Source organism: Falco biarmicus, chromosome 8 (assembly GCF_023638135.1).
Source record: "Falco biarmicus isolate bFalBia1 chromosome 8, bFalBia1.pri, whole genome shotgun sequence".
Taxonomy (NCBI): Eukaryota; Metazoa; Chordata; class Aves; order Falconiformes; family Falconidae; genus Falco; species Falco biarmicus.
This window is the reverse complement of record NC_079295.1, coordinates 57,370,547-57,383,026: the sequence shown is the minus strand read 5'-3', so window position 1 is coordinate 57,383,026 and position 12,480 is coordinate 57,370,547. Positions and strand designations below refer to the sequence as shown.

General features: G+C 47.5%; 1 protein-coding gene across 1 annotated transcript in view; it reads right to left on the bottom strand.

The window, feature by feature from the left end:
- ADAM19 (ADAM metallopeptidase domain 19) overlaps nt 1-8,379 on the bottom strand; it is a 34,521-nt gene extending 26,142 nt beyond the window's left edge. The window contains exons 1-3 of the mRNA XM_056348045.1: nt 8,263-8,379; nt 7,998-8,077; nt 5,284-5,354 (exon numbers count right to left, since the gene is read on the bottom strand). Coding sequence (XP_056204020.1) covers nt 5,284-5,354; nt 7,998-8,077; nt 8,263-8,332 — 221 coding nt within the window. The 5' untranslated portion in view covers nt 8,333-8,379. The remainder of the gene's footprint in view (nt 1-5,283; nt 5,355-7,997; nt 8,078-8,262) is intronic.
- Between the last annotated feature and the right edge of the window lie 4,101 nt (nt 8,380-12,480).

The following is a 12,480-nucleotide window of genomic DNA, read 5'->3' as shown; positions in this document are numbered from 1 at the left end:
CCCATTAGCAACTTTGTTTGGGTTCATTTTACAGAGGGGCTAAGTCCACATGGACAGCTGCCAATTTAAAAACACCCATGAGTAGCTAGGAGACAGACACATTTTTTATTTCCTCCCAAAAAACTAACGCCAGACGGTCCATGAAGCTCTCGTGAGAAACATGAACTCCTAATTTTTCAGTCAAGGGACCAACAAAAGTGAAGCCTGCAATCTTTTACATCTCTTTCCCTGTCCCTTTCCTCAAATCATAATAAATCTGTCCAGCCAGGCTGCCAGCATCTGGGGGTGGAGGGAATTGATTCTCCCAAGAAAGTTTAGACATAAGATTTCCATCTACAGTCTGTGGTCCCACTCAATTGCCTCTCAACAGGATCCAAGTAGGGTAAGAAGGGGAATTTGGCCCCTTACCTCCCAGTCACTTAAATGTTCCCTAAAGTCAGAATTTATTATCAAAGCCTGATGCGACCCCATCTTGACCACCACCAGCACATGACCCATGACAACACAAGCGGCCATGCCTGCTTTCTGTATCCACCACTAGTGGGAAATTGGAGATTTCACCTCTCTGGAATCCTCCAGCCAAAACCTGGCACTTCATAAAATTAAGGAAATCCAAACATTTTTTTTTTTTTTCTTGGTGAGTTTCATCCAGACAAAGCCTGGAGCTCTTCAGCTCCCTTCCTCAAGAGCCTTTGCTGATGTATCTGAGAACATGTTTGTTGTGTGAAAAGCAGCAGTCTGGAAGGGAAAAGCAGCTTCCCAGCTATTGAGGTGGAACTAAGCTAGCTATTTGTAAGGCCTGGGAAAACACCACAGCCGAAAGGCTCTCCATCCCCTTCTGCCATCCACATCATCTGCAACATTCACTGCGTAAATCACGTTAGAGGACCCAAGTCAAATTTGTCACATAGCCCGTTGGCTTACCAATGGGACCCATAAAACTTGCCTGGAGAGGAAAAAGGAAATAAAATAAATGGAAAACTGGTTGATAAGAGTCAGTGTGCAAAAGATGTCAAGGGCTCCATTTCCTTGTCTCTTCCTCTTTGCCCTGCACAGAGATGTCCCTGAGTATCCCAAGGGAATCAGGAGGCTGAAAAGCAACTATGGCTTTCCAGGTCCCAACCTTGTTTTTCTGATAACTCCAAGAGACAGCAGAGCAGGATAAACTCAGTTTCCCTCCTTTACTTAACCCTTAACCCCCTCCCCATGCAGGAAGCCCATTAGACACCGATGATATGAAGCCCATCGGTGGAATAATCTCATATATCCTTCCTGCTCAGAGGCGGGCAGCAACCTCCCCTCTTCCTCGCTCATTTGATAGAAAAGGCCCTGGAAAAGAGCAAAAGCAGGAAACAATGAAATACAAGTGACATCCAGCTCTCTTATCGCACTGCTGAGAGCAGCGAGCCGGGCGGGAGTGCTTGTCGCCTTCCCAGGTGGGGTCAGAAGAGACTGGAAACGATACCGCGCCCCATCAGATCTGCCTGCCTATAAATAGCTGTCTGGGTTGCTCCCGAGGTCAGGCCAGGTGAGCTTTGGATTTCCTTTGCAGTGTCCTCGGTTGTTGCACATCTTCCCTGGGGCTCTGCCATCAAGTGCCCTGCGCCATCACAGCGGCTGCGGGCAGGCAGCAGCCAAAACACACAGCAAAAACGTGCAGCTGTGCCCCACGCTGCCCATGGGATTCACCCACAGGCAGGGACATCCCCTGGAGAAGCCTCCACTACCCCTTGCAGCTGAGGGGTCCTCTCCCCATGACGGATACAAAGAGGAAAAGAAGAGGGAGGAAAGTCTTGATACTCCTCCTGCACTCAGGTGAGAAGACAAATTCCACACAGGTTTTTGCTGTGCAATTATGAGCTGTCCTCTTCACCAGAAAGAACAGGCTCACACCAGGCAGCACTGCCACACACAGTCAGAGCATCTCAGCATCCCCTCCCCGCTTGGCTGAAAGCTGCTTTTTATTAACAAATGCAAATGCCTTTTAAAAAAAGTCACTTTTCATCCAAGGTTTGCAACTCAGATTCTTCCGTTCCTAAGCCCCAGCCAAATTTAAAGCTGCTTTATAGGCATCTCTCCATATATTTGTTGTTTGTGCAGCTTTGAGCTTTCCAATCCTGCAGCTGCAGGACATGGTTTTGAGTCATTTAAAACAAGCCCCAGTTGTTTGGGGGATATACTTTTGTCATTATTCAGAAACGTTAACCAGTGTTGTGACCTCTGCTTGGAATTACAGTGGGGTTCTGCCTTCTTATCAAACTCCTGAGCAGTAAATAATGCAATATTACGTTGACTGCTAATGCAATAATTGTATTCGTAGATATATGAAGTCCAAACTCAGATGCGTGGCAACCTTATTACAAAATACAGAGTTACACACAGCTCTGAGGAAAGATACGCAATCATTTCTGTGTTTCACCTCTGGGGATGAACACAATGTCCTGCTCATATAGAATATGAAATCACAGGCTTGGCATGAACATTTCCTCCACGTACTGAAAACGGCACATTTCTTCCAGAGCTAGTGCATCCCTACCAAAGCTGTACACATTATGCCTCTTTCACCACCCCCACCTCTTTCAAAGCAAGCTCATACTCTCATCAGTTTTTCCTCTCCATAAGGAGAGTGGTGAACATGTTAACAAGGCTGCCTAATCCACTGAGAACATCACAACCATTTCACTAGCTTGGTATACCTACTTTCTAGTTTTGGGAACCACCGAGTAAACCATATCCCAACCAGACCTGGATTGTACCAATCATTCCATGCTTTCTTTGAGCGGTGCGAGTCTGGGATGTGGATATGAGAATAAAACAGGAGCTAGGCAGATGCCTTCACACGCCTGTGCTGAGCCTGGGGACATGGGGAGCAAAGCACCAACCTCAGCAGCAAAGCTGGTTTCCAGAGTCTCCTCTAAGCTGGATCTGTTAAATGACCCAGAACTCCAGGGCTTATTTTAATTCAAAAAGCCCCAAGTACCTTCCCTAAAGTTGCAGTTCTGTTCTACCCACTTGCATGTGAACATGAAACCAGAAGCATCCAGGTGTCAAACAGCTTTGAAGGGACACTTCCCACTTAAGGATTTCACCTCTCCCTTGTCTGGGTGCCCAACAAACCCTTCAGAGGAGTCACTGATGCTGCAACTACTCAGCACCCAAACCTCAGGCTCCCCGATAAGATAAGCGGTAGCAGTGGTGAGCTCCTGGGTGCTGTGGAGCAACACCAGGCTGGGAGCCTGAGGAGCCAGGCTGGACACTGCCTCGCTGCATGCTTTGACAAGTTGAAGCAATTTGCCTCCACTTCGAAGTGCTCTATGGATGCTGGTAATTACAACATCCACAGGGCTCCCAGGGACTTTGTGTTTTTGTTTGCTTCATCGTTTCTCTTTTGAGTGTCTCTAATTCTGCACCTTCACAAGTGTGTGAGAAGTGGTGGCTCTCCAGAACCACTCATCTAATTAAGTTCAGAGTTGCATTTTGGGATTATACCATCACCGTTTCCGAACAAGGACTTGAGGCCTGGCAAAACGACCATGGGAAGCACTGCTATCTATGAATCACTTGCATTTTCCACAGAAAATAAAACTAAAAAACTTCAAGCCCCTTGCTGTATTTCATCAGTCCCAGTGAGGCAATTCATCCTGCAGTGGAAGTGTGTGCCCACACACTTCAGCCTGTGTATATACATCTCAACAAATGAAAATGCATTTCAGGAAATAAACACAATAGAAACCTTCTATTATTACAATTCTGTTTACTAACACCAGCAATGAGTTTGTCTGCACTGGAAGTAGCACGGCACCGCTCCCGCGAGGCACCTGGAGGTTACATCACCATGCTCAGAGCACAAGTGGATTAATTCAGCAAGAATCCTTGCTCTTGCCAGCTTCTATTGTGCCAGAAATAAATTCACCTTTGCATAGCGACTGCAGAATATGCAAGACCTGACAGTCCTTCCACCAGGAAGGAGACCCCCCCCAGCAGCATTAGCAGCAATGCTGCTTCCAGGTTCAGCTCAGACTGGCACCGCTGACCGCTCTCACCAGCAACAGCTGTTTTTCCTGCATTAGACAGGACTGAGTTAGCAGTGCTTATTGTGCCTGGCCTCTTCTACCACTTCTCTATTTTCCCAGATGCCAAACCACACAGAATTTATAGCTGTTCTATACAGGTGCATGCCTGCCTGAGAAACGTGTCCAGCTTTTGCAGCACTGGAACTCCAGCAGCGTATGTGGCCCATAATAGAAAACACCTCGTAGGCTGCACTCGCCTTTCGTCAGCCATCAGATTTCTCTCTTTACAGCAGACAATGCCAAGAAAAGTCTGGTTTTCCTCCAAAACACCCTGAATATCATTTAGGTTTATGTACTGACATCAGAACTAATAAGATCTTCTGACATTTCACTCTTTAGGAAGGAAAGCTGAGCCCCCAAGCTCCGTGGTTGGGATATCCATACAATAAATTTAAAAATATAACCAGGGGTTTTATTCCAAGGTTATTATCCCTACTGATTCTAGTAGACAAATATTTGGTTGTGTTTCCATAGATAAATCTTCAGACCCATTTAAAAATAAAACAGCAACAGTGCAATTGGACTGCTTAGCTTCTTGCAGCCAGATTTCCAGCTGTTGTTCCACCACTGGAAACTAATGTTTCACAGGGCAGAAAGCCTCTGCAGCAGCCTCCAGACCAGAATCCTTCTACCTACCTCAATCTCCTGCAGCTTCAGCTGAATTCAATATACATCATACGCTATGATACCACACAGCATTGCTGTATCATGCCTGAGAGGAGGTTGCATTTCAGTTAATGCAAAAGCATTTTTTCAGTCTGCTTTAGCATGAAGGGCACTAATGGAATTGAAACTGTCAGATCATTTCTCCTTGGAAACGGAGCAGGACCTCTTCGGATCACAGCAAATGAAGGCCTCATTAGAGTCAGTATGACTCTTAGAGCATCAAGCCATTCAGTAAATAGTGCACTTCATATCAGCAACATTTTCTAGTTAATGTAATAAGAATTACGATGCAAAAATAAGTTTACACACTGAGGGCCAGGTCACCATCTGCTTTTTGCTGACAAAGCTCTGTTGCAGTCAGCACTGCTTGGCTGATTAACATCAGTGGGGACTCAGACCTGGAATAACCTTGAAATCCAGAAAAGGACTTCCTCATCCTGTCTTTATCAAAACCCTGAAGTCAGTGGAGGCTTTCCTGTTGACTTCACTCTAATCCTTATTCATTTTTTCAGTGAGACCCAATGCAAGACACAAGCACGCTTACCCATTTTTCTCCAGTTCCAAGATGAGCTCCTGGCCTTCTGCCTTTACCTTAACTTCAGCTCTGTATGGATACTGCATGCAAAAGAGAGAGCGCCTGTTACTTGTACATCAGAATTATGGACACACTCAGCAACAAAAATTGTTCCCCTGGAAATTGCAGATGACCTTAAAACCACTCCTCACCTTCTTCCTATCTTCAGACCTGAATTTCTGGGGGAAGGGATGGGTCCCAGCTCCAGGCAGGCTGCTGCATCCCCACAGCACAGCCACGCAGAGCTGGGAAGCAGCCAGGGACGCTGGTCGGATCCCATACCTGAGCTCATGACCCTGGTGTATCGGGAGGAATAGTGGGCTCAGATGAGGCAACAAGTCCTAGTGCTGGGGGGCTTGGTGGTGCAGCTGAGTAGGAGGGGTGTGCTGCACCCTCTTCTCCTGTACACTGTGTTCAGGACCACATGACACAACATCCCGACTTGCCCCAGAGGTTTACAAGTCAAATATATGAGTTAACCAAAGCTTCCTTTGTCATCACAGCAGAAAGACATTTTTAGGAGCCTGTTTCAGGACAAGAGGAATCATGCCTCTTCAAGAGATGTTCACGTAGCTCCGTTACTTGCACGAAATGCCAATAAAAGGCATGCAGCAGGGTCCCTTAGACGTCTTTAGGCTCTAGCCTTTGTTCAGACAGTATTTCACAGCTGCTTTTGTATTAGTCCCAGGCTGCCAAGGGACTGGAAACCATGACAGCAGCTTTCTAGCATGTTCAAGCACACAGGCACAGCCCTGGTTTGCAACGTGCCTACAGCTCCGAATGAGGACCCAGGACAGCCGGCTCCCCAAGACCCACTGGTGTTAACAGAAAGGACCCTCATTTCTTAGTGCAACAGCAAACACATACACTGAAACAGACACTGAAAAAATAATAATAAATCAAGAGGCCGAAAGTATAGAATATGCTTTCTAGAGGACCAAATAGAAGGGCCTCTGAAGGTCTCCAGTTTCAGTCCCCTCAAAGCAGAACCACTAGCTAAGCCATGGATTTCTGAGTCTGAGCACTTTCTCATAAAGCAAATGAATGAATGAACTCCCCAGAAGAGAAATAACCCATTTGATAAAAGCAGACTTCTCTATTCAGCTGAAAGAAAAAAAAAAATCATAAGAACTTGTGAGATTATTAACCCACTGTAATTCCTAATTCAGCGTTGGAGGGGATTTTGCAGAACAGATAATTGAAAGCAAAATAAAGCAAGGCTGACTGCATGGGATGTTCTGATGAAAGACCTCAGCCCATAGATACGCTCACTCGCCACTTCATCAATTCCAAGCTCAGTTACAAACTTCTCCTTTCATCAGCTCCCTGCTCATATTCTGGGTTTTGTTCATCTTCCCTTCAGTTTCCAGGACATTGTGTACCAGGCCCATGCAGATGATGCAAAACAAGTTGATACATTGACTATATACAACAGCTGATTCCAAGGGGCTGAGTTCAGCTTACCGAGTCACAGGTGCTCAGTACGTCTCAGTATAGGTCTGCTGTTTTGCTAACTGATACGTAAGCAACAGAGGTTGTCTTGTCCCTAACTGGGGGGCTCTGACAGTCTCCATCATCATAAACTCTTCACAAAGTTTGTGCAAACATCATTATTACTAGTAATGTACTCCCTTCTCGTTCAATAATCCCACTGCTTCAGAGCCCGCCAGTTGCTGTGTAGCTGAGATATCCCCAGCTGTACACAAGCTTTGTTAACACAGGTTTTAGAGCCAACAGGAACTTGCCTGAAACAAACTAAGTACGACCCGTGAGACCCAGCAAATTTGTGCAAGGGAAAATGCTGTCCAGATGTATTTGGGTCACTATCAATAACAGAGAGAATGAAAACTTCCAACCAGCACTGCAAGAACATTTTAAAAAGAGAATTAAGATCAGGAGAGAGTCATAGTAGTGCTTTTTTTTTTTTAACATGGCACAATTAAAGGCTATATCAAGTCTCATCATAAGGAGAAGACATAAACCCCAAAATAACACCACTTATGGGGAGACGCCATGATTTTTCTCTAGTATAGTATAACGCTGCAGCTTCCTTTTTCTGGTTCACAACGTAAATAACACCATCTGGATTTTCCTCTTTCATTTGACTAGGCAACTGATAACTTCTTGATTGTGGCAATGCAGAGGCTGGGAAGTTGAGCTGCGGTTTGTGGTTGAGGCTGAAGCCCAGCACCTCGGCGGGCCTCAGCATGGCTGCAGGGTGCCACACCGCTCCAGCCCCCACTTTACGGGAAGCAGGGGCGCGATCTGTCTCCACGCGTGTGGCATCTAAGCCACAGTGAGACCTGAGGTGCTGGGTGGCTTTCCTCAGTCAAGCACCCTCACAGCTGTGACTCACCTGCTCCTAAAGCGGATGCCTCTACCTGGCTGCTCCCCAAGCACCACTGAGAGCATCGTCTGCCCCCCCCCCCCCCCCTTTCGTTGGCACAGGGCGCAGGTGGTCCCGATGTAGGTTTTAAGGCATGGCAGAGGGCCAGCGCTTCCCAGCCGCTGGAACGATGGGGGCCAGGCACCGGAGCACCCCCCAGGCCAGATCAGCCCCCCGGGCTCGCCCCCGTGCTGCAGGTGGGCTCTCTGGCTCTTGGCACAGGGCTCAGCGCAAGCAGCAATCGCAGCCCCCCGGGAGGGTCGCGCAAACAGCACACACAGCGCTGGGCGCCACCTACCTTCTCGCTGCTGGGGGTCCCCAGGGCTGCCCAGCGCGGCACCACCACCTCGGGCTGCGGCTCCGCGCCGGCCCCGGCACCTGCGGGGACACAAGAGGGGCTGCTCAGGAACCCGACCCCATCCGCACCCCGAGGGGTTAAACACCCCAAAGCCAGGGCGGGAGGGGAGAGCTCCGCGCGGCTTGTAGAAGAAGCAGGAGGGTGGTCGTCCCCCCAAACCACCACCCCCCCCGGGGAGCTCATGCCGCCGGATCCCCGCACTCACGGGGCGGCGGCGGCAGCAGCAGCAGCAGCTGCGAGAGGGCGACGCCGCAGAGCAGCCCCCGGCCCCGCATGGCTCCGGGCAGGAGACGGCGCGCCGCCGCCGCCGCCCCGCGTATAAAACCTCCGGCGCGGCTTTCCCCTCCCACCACCGGCCCGCAATCCGCCCCTGCAGCCCCCTGCCCGGGCGGGGGGGATAGGGGGGTGTCTCCTCTTCTTCCTTCTCTTCTTCCTCCACGCCCCCCCCCCCCCCCACACACACACACCCCACAGCACCGCGGGGATGCGCCCCGGATGCGACAGCGGCTGTGCCCGGCGGGGCGGGGTGCGGGGCTGCGCTGTGCCCGGGGCAGGGGGCAGCCCGGGCACACCCCGGGGCTCCCGCTGCAGTGTCTTTCCCCTTCCCAGCTCTTTTCCCAGCACAGAAATCCATTGTGCTTCCCTCCAAAGCTGGCAAAGAGGGGAAACGTGGTGGCAGGAAGCTGCTACATCATTGCCAAGCGGCTCCTGTAGGAGCTGTGCCATCGCTTTAGTTGCTTATTTATGTATGTTATATCTATGTGTAATCCTAACCAGTCGAACCATTCACAGCCGAACCTGTGGTTCCAGAGGCATCCTAAATCCCTCTGCACCTGGGAAATGCATTGTCCCTGGACAGCTGAAGGGCTATAGGATAGATCTTTATGTGCCCATGTAAAAGGGTAGAGGCAAAAAGATGTTCGCTGCCTCTCTCCCCTTAAGGCAGATGGAGGGGCTGGGCCTGGGGAAGGGCTTGGCAACGTCCACAGCTCATATTCCCTGTACTGCCCTTCAGGGATATATCCGCTTACTCCCATGCTGCTCCCAAAGGAGCATCCCTGTCTTTTCCTGCATCCTTCAGGGCTGAGCCACGGGTTGACATCCACACGTCATCTCTTTGCTGGTCCTCTGTCCTTCAGGGAGATGAGCACCCAGAGGACTGCCAGCCACAGTGCCTCGCTGCTGGGGCAGCTCTGGTGGGGGGCAGGGTGGCACCAGAATAGGAGAGTCCAAGTCAGTGGGGCCATGCTGACTTGGTTACCGGCCGTGAACCCCTGAGCTCCATGGTGCTGTAGATGCTCCTCGCACACACTGAGCCCGTGAAAAGCAGCTGCCTTCTCATATGCCCCTGCTGTGACTCCTGCCCAGCTCAACTGCAGCTGCATGAGCAAGGCTGTGAGGGTGGACTGATGTGGTTTTATGGGGTCAGCTCAGAGCGGCAGGCAAAGGCATTACCTCCTTGTCACACTCTTCAGACAGCCATCAATCTGCATTATCCATGCAACCCTTCCCATCCATCTCTATAAAGCACCTGTGTAGGTGAACCACCAGGAAACCAACTGAAGAAATGAGGAGAATTTGCACCTGGCTATGTTTCAGAGTGTATTGGTAAATCAGGCTGATAGGAAAGAAATACTCCATTTAGAATAAAGGTTCGCTAGATAATAATAACAATGACTTTGTCTCTTGTCCAGATGTTTATTTATGCTACTGAAACCACTGAGCTCTCTTTTACTGAAGGGCTTTGCTGACTCCTGCCACAGTTGCCCAAAGGAAATGTGACTGTTTCTGTTTGCAGATACCGTTTTGGCTTATGACTTTCATCCGCATCCCCCTTCTCCCCCAGCACCTCATATGCTGAACCTTTGTGATTTGTGAGGGCCACTTTGTCCCTGATATCACCCTGGCAGAGGAAAGCTAGGGCATCCTGGGGACACCTGGGGGGAACCATCAGGGTGAGCAGGCTATAAATGACAAATCAGCTGGCCTGCGACAGGTCACAAATTTTCAATGCACAACTGTTATTTCCCAGATCAAAAATCCAGGGACCAGACTTCAGCTCTTTTCTAATCATATGGAGTATCTTGAAGGGAAACCTTGTTTTTCTTTGTGAACTCCCCCATTTATTTATAGCTGCCTGTAATATAGAAGAAAACAATGGCACTGTTGTTGGTGCCCTTATTATAAATAAGTAAAAATGCATGCCAAATGTAGACACAAATTTAGCAATTCTGCTTTCATCCCTGCATAAAATTTTTGCCTGCCCAAAGGGAAAAAAAATACTTTGATGAAGAACATGTATATTTGCAGTGAAAGACTGTCACAAATCTTCTCAGTGCAACAAATCTCCACAGGAACTGCTCCATATATTTCTCTAAAAGAACATCAGGTCCAAAAAAAAAAGGATAAAATGGAAAAAAAGGAGCCTTATTTTAAGATTGGTAAAATACTTAGGCCAACAACTATCTACTTGTGATTGTTGTTAGCACTCAAGTACCATACAAATATATGCAATATTTGCATGTGTTACATAGTGGCATTTTTATCTTTGGATCTTGGTAATATGAGAATTGATATCTTAATTTATAATCACTAGAAACTCCCTCCATAAAAATATAATCACAGACTGTGCAGTTGTTATATATAGTTTAATCTATATTTATATATGATATATCGCTCACATTACTGAGATGTTGTTGCATGGAAAGATTCAGGATATTCTAGCCTTATTCACAGTGCTCAGATGTGCAACGCCACGTGCCTCTGGCACAGGATGAGTCAGATCCTGCCTGTACCCACGTGTTCAAAAACCTCTTACCAAAGTCAGTGGGACATTTGCCTGATTCACAGAGCCAGGTCAGGCTTTCAGATAACTGGGAATTACACAGATTCATTTCCTCAAGGATCCCAACTGCCTGATTAAATGTACCAGCTGGGAATTTGGAGGTCTGTGCTCTGTTCCCTTACCTGTTGCATCCTCTGCGGCCAGGGGACGGTCATACCTGCCAGCAGCAGCCTCCATGCAGCACCCAGAGCAAGGGCTGGTGCACGCAGTTGTTCAGTAGGCTTGAAAATGAGTGTTTCAGTTTCCCCAGGGGGAAGCTGGTGAGAGTGCTTTTGCAGTGGGGTTTTTCTGCACTTACTTGACAGTTTGCAAAATGATTTAACACTATTGTTGTTAGCTGGAAAGCAAAAGACGATGATTCTCCCATTATGTTCGCAGTAAATTAGGAGTTAACCACCTGGAAGGAACTAGAAAGACCTACAGAGGGGAATGCCTGTTCAAGAAACACACTTCTGCAGAGAATGACTTGGACATGAATCAGACTAAAAGCTCAGTAATATTTTATTGGAACTCTCTTTTTAGAAATAGGACAGCTTATTGAATGAGCTGCTCTGAAAAGACTCCTGCTGACACTGGAGAAAACGTTACCAAGAATCAAAGTTTTAGCAGGAGGAGGTAGAAGACTTTATCCTGCCGAACCTCTGCATTACAGACACTGATGAAAAATTTTGTATCTTTGGCTGACTTGAGTGGAATGTGAAATCTTCCACTTTTCAGATCATTTTTCTCCTTCAGATCACTTGAAATGATCAAAAGAGGAAGGCTGTGAAGGGAACTGGCGATTCAACAGCAAACTTCTTCATTTTGAGTCTTAACCATTGAGAACAGCTTTGGGATGACCCAGAATATTCTGTTCAGCTTTGGTTTTCCACCACCCGTGTAGGACAGCGGGAATACTTGGAAGAGCCCTAGAGCAGCTGTCCTGCCAAAGAGGGAGAAACACTGTAAGATGATCAGGTACTAGACAAGGGCTTGTCCTGATGTGCTGTTAGGGAAATAATATCAAGCACTCCCTACGCTTTTTTTAAAGGGTGGGTCACTGCTGCTACTTTTGCTTCATTCCTACAGACAAGTGAACTTAAGGGTAGAATACCCCAGCTTGATGTATCGATGGTGCCTATTCCTTCTCCCAGGGCCATGCTTTGTTCACTATTTGTAACATCCTCTGTTTTTCAAATTCTTTCTTATTTTTCATTATAGATACTTACATATTTTGTCTAAATTTCAAGTGAAATAACAGACTGAGCTCCTATTAACCAGGTATCTGTGAGCCAGTTGACTACAATCCCCCTCTTTGAGACTACCTAATAACACTTTCCTTTAGATAAGTCTCACCTTATCTCCCGACTGTGACTGCGTTATCAACATCAAACAACACTTACAGGGACATTGGATCAATACTTAAACGCATACAAACACTAACAATCCAATTATCAATATGCTTAACAACCTTTTTATCCATGTGATTAAATCCTAGAGGTATCAACCTTTTGAGTTTCATGTAAAAATCTTAGTTTATTTCCAAATTTAATTCAAATCAGTAGAAATGCATCCACTTTGATCCACATACACACAACC